At 40.4% G+C, this 3,665-nt stretch overlaps 1 protein-coding gene across 1 annotated transcript; it reads right to left on the bottom strand.

Moving 5' to 3' along the window:
• Nucleotides 1-530: 530 nt before the first annotated feature.
• LOC107576609 (endoplasmin) lies at nt 531-3,580 on the bottom strand (the record flags this gene model as incomplete). The annotated part of the gene is made up of 10 exons (XM_016262756.1): nt 531-687; nt 796-1,041; nt 1,128-1,397; nt 1,529-1,594; nt 2,221-2,298; nt 2,387-2,524; nt 2,620-2,736; nt 2,836-2,961; nt 3,054-3,165; nt 3,249-3,580. Coding segments are annotated over 10 exons (1,635 nt in total), but the record flags the coding sequence as incomplete, so codon positions are not given.
• Nucleotides 3,581-3,665: the final 85 nt, after the last annotated feature.

Raw genomic sequence — 3,665 nt, 5'->3', positions numbered from 1 at the left:
GCACGGTCACCACAATTCTAAAGGTGCCAAGTCAAGACTTATTTTTATAGCACTTTCTACAGTTGTGTTAAAGCAATGTAACAGTGATAAACAGGAAACTAGCAGAATCAATTATAGAAACTCAACTGAGACAATTCAATTGTACAGTAAAGCAGCTTTTAAAAAGACAGTAGTGCCATCATTTGACTCATGTGTTCAGTGTTGGTTCAGTTCAGATCAATAACAGAGTTAAGTTCGATTTTGAATTGATGGTGCGGCCACATTTATCGGAGTTCGCAAAATTTTGCTAGGAAAATCCAGTCATTTCAATTGGAATCCACACCTTTGGACTTCATGCAAGATTGAAAAATTTCCACATGCAGATTTTGCAGCGGGTTCAAGTTGGTATGACAATAGGACTTTTTTTGCTGGCATCATTTCGCAAACAAATTTGACTAATGTGACTATACCCTAGAGATGTTGCCAGGTCTTTCCTATGCAGTTGCTAAGGTGACAGCAGCTAGAATTTGCAAATGCACAAAGATATTTAAGACTTGCTTAGAGGACGTACTTTGTGGAAATGTCTTTTCCTGTCTGGTAAGCCTGGGCTTTCATGATCCGTTCCATGTTGCCAGACCATCCATACTGACTGGCAACCAGAGCACAGGGAGAATTGGTCAGCCTCTGAGACAAAACGGCCTTCTCGATCTGAAATATGACACAGGGACGAACTTTTCAATTGAATTGCCACTTCTAAAAAGTCAGTCAGTTTATAATATGCAATACAACAGAATAAACCACAGAAAATAATCATACGTTGTCCTTCAGGGACTTCTCTTTCATCCAGGTGGTAAGGGGTTCGAACTCTTTCTCCAAAGCTTCTCTCTTCTCCTTGGCCTTGTCGCTCTCGTCGAATTTCACGCCTTCCTTTGCCACATTCTGGAAGCGTTTGCCGTCAAACTCAGGCAGAGCCTGGATGCAGTACTCATCCACTGGCTCAGTCAGGTAGATGACCTCATATCCTTTCTTAAGAAGCCTCTCCATGAATGGAGAAGACTCAGCCTAAACCCAGAAAGATTACATGTTAATATGGAAATAGAGAAATGGGGTATTTTCGTAAGCAGTTCAGAGTAAAAACATTTAAGCACCTCCTTCCTGCTGGTTCCAGCCATGAAGTAGATCTTGTCTTGCTTCTCCTTCATCCTTTCCACGTACTGCTCCAGACTAGACGGTGTGGTTTCGTGGTGGGAGGTCTGGAAGCGGAGCAGCTTGGCCAGGCGGGTTCTGTTGGAGTGATCCTCAATCACGCCCAGCTTAATGTTGGTGCCGAACTCCTTCCAGAACTTGTCATTGTATTGCTCCTCAGCGATCTTCTTGATCATGTCCAGGGTCTTGCGCACCAGCTTCTTACGGATGACCTGATGAGCGGAGGCACCAATGCGAGTGTTGAAAGTAATTTAATTGCTTGTACAGTAAGTTCACTGCATCATTTAATTGTACATAAACCATCAAATCAATGTTACTTTGATCTGTAACATGATGAGCTCACCTTGAGCAGTTTGTGTTGCTGCAGAGCCTCTCTGGACACATTCAGAGGCAGATCATCAGAGTCCACCTGAGAAATGAGAACAAACATCGAGTCACCAAACATTCATTATAGTGATGCAGCAAAAATTGGCCAAAACTAAAAAAAAAAAAAAAACCCCGATCCATTGGCCAAAGCAAAAAAAAAAAAAAGATCCAATTTTATTCTATTCAATTAATATCCCATTTAATAACATGTGCATAAAAAAAAAAAAGTTATATATATATATATATATAAATAAATAAAATTTACAATTTAGTGCTTATGTACAATTGTAGTATTTATTATTTTGAATTATTTTATTTGTATATTTTCAATTTAGATTTAACCGTTTTGTGCTTTTATAATTCTTTTATAACAAAAATGTAACAAACCTATTTTGACAAATAAAATTACAGTTGTACCCTGTATTAAATAAGTGCATGCATGCAATCTATTCAAGAATGGAAATGATCTTTACCAATGAGCCAATACACAGGAGGGCTATCACTTTTAGGGAAATGCAACACAAACATGCATTACACGAAGAAATTTAAATATGCCACATGCTGTATGTGCAGAATTAGGATTGTAAATGTTCTTAGGTCACACAAATGTCAATGCCTCCTAAATATCTTACTGGATACACTTAAAAATAGACAGACAGAAGGACTTACAACGCCTTTGATGAAGTTGAGATACTTGGGCATCATGTCATGGAAGTCATCGGTGATGAAGACTCTACGCACAAATAGCTAAAAGAACCAAATTGGGTACAATTAATAACTCAAATACAACATAAGAGAATGCGTTCTTTTTCCACTTAATGATTATCAAAATTACCTTGATGAAGTCATTTTTCTTGGTTCCATATTCATCGAAAAGGCCTCTGGGTGCAGATGCAGGGATAAAGAGGATGGACTTGAAGGTGACCTCTCCTTCAGCAGTGAAGTGAATGTGAGATATGGGCTCATCAGAGTCCTGAAAATGAAAAATGATTGCACTTGAACTGATCCAAGAAGCCACAAAGGATCATAAGTGTTGATTTTTTGTGTGTAAAGCACAGGTTGACTCACCCTGGAGAAGGTCTTGTAGAAGGCTTTGTATTCGTCCTCCTCCACTTCCTTTGCAGGCCTCTGCCAGATGGGTTTAATGTCATTCATCAGCTCCCAGTCCCACACGGTCTTCTCCACCTGAAAGCAGTGAGGAATCGTTCAAATCATTGAGAAAATCAATAAAATAACTTCTGCTGATGTTTATTTGCATTGCATATATGCAGCTAAATACAGTACCTTCTTAGTCTTTGGTTTGTCCTTGTCCTCATCCTCTTCCTCAACCTCAGCTTCATCTTCAGCAGCCTCTTCCTTCTCAGCCGCCTCCTCCTCCTCCTCCTCAATTGGCTCCTCTACGGTCTCAGTCTGGAAATGACAAATCGATAAGTTCATGATGTCCTCCAGCTATTGGTAAACTTCAAACTAGGAAGTCTGGAGTCTTTGGTGGAGACACTGACCTTGCTGCTCCATACGTAGATGGGGAAGTTGATGAACTGAGAGTACTTCCTCACCAGGTTCTTAATGGTCTCCAGCTCAAGGTAGTCTGAAGCCTCCTCTTTCATCACCAGCCTGATGAAACAAGACTTCTTTACTTACAAAATGTTACAATCTGCACAATTGTTTTGTGTGAATTTTTAAGTTTAACTGCTTACGTAATGGTGGTGCCTCTGCCCAGAGTGTCTCCACGAGGGTCGTTGATGACTGAAAAATCGTTGGAATCGGATTCCCAGATGTGCTGGGTGTCGTTGTTGTGCTTGGAGCTGACGATGACCTTATCAGCCACAAGGAAGGCAGAGTAGAAGCCCACACCAAACTGACCAATCAGCTCAGAGGTTGATTGACCCTCCTCTTGCATATCAGTCATCTTGTTGAGGAACTCGCTGGTTCCGGATTTGGCGATGGTACCGAGGTTCTTCACCAGTTCTTCTTTGGTCATGCCAATACCAGTGTCAGTGATATGAAGCATGTTCTTTTCTTTGTCGGACTGGTGAGGACAGACAAAAAAAATGCAGGAGTAAATATTACATAACCTCAAAACTATTTACTAAAGAAACTAATAACTAAAAATG

This window comes from Sinocyclocheilus grahami, unplaced genomic scaffold, assembly GCF_001515645.1.
Source record: "Sinocyclocheilus grahami isolate Dianchi unplaced genomic scaffold, SAMN03320097.WGS_v1.1 scaffold4020.1, whole genome shotgun sequence".
Classification (NCBI taxonomy): Eukaryota; Metazoa; Chordata; class Actinopteri; order Cypriniformes; family Cyprinidae; genus Sinocyclocheilus; species Sinocyclocheilus grahami.
The sequence above is the reverse complement of the archived record's forward strand: the minus strand, read 5'-3'. Positions and strand labels throughout refer to the sequence as shown.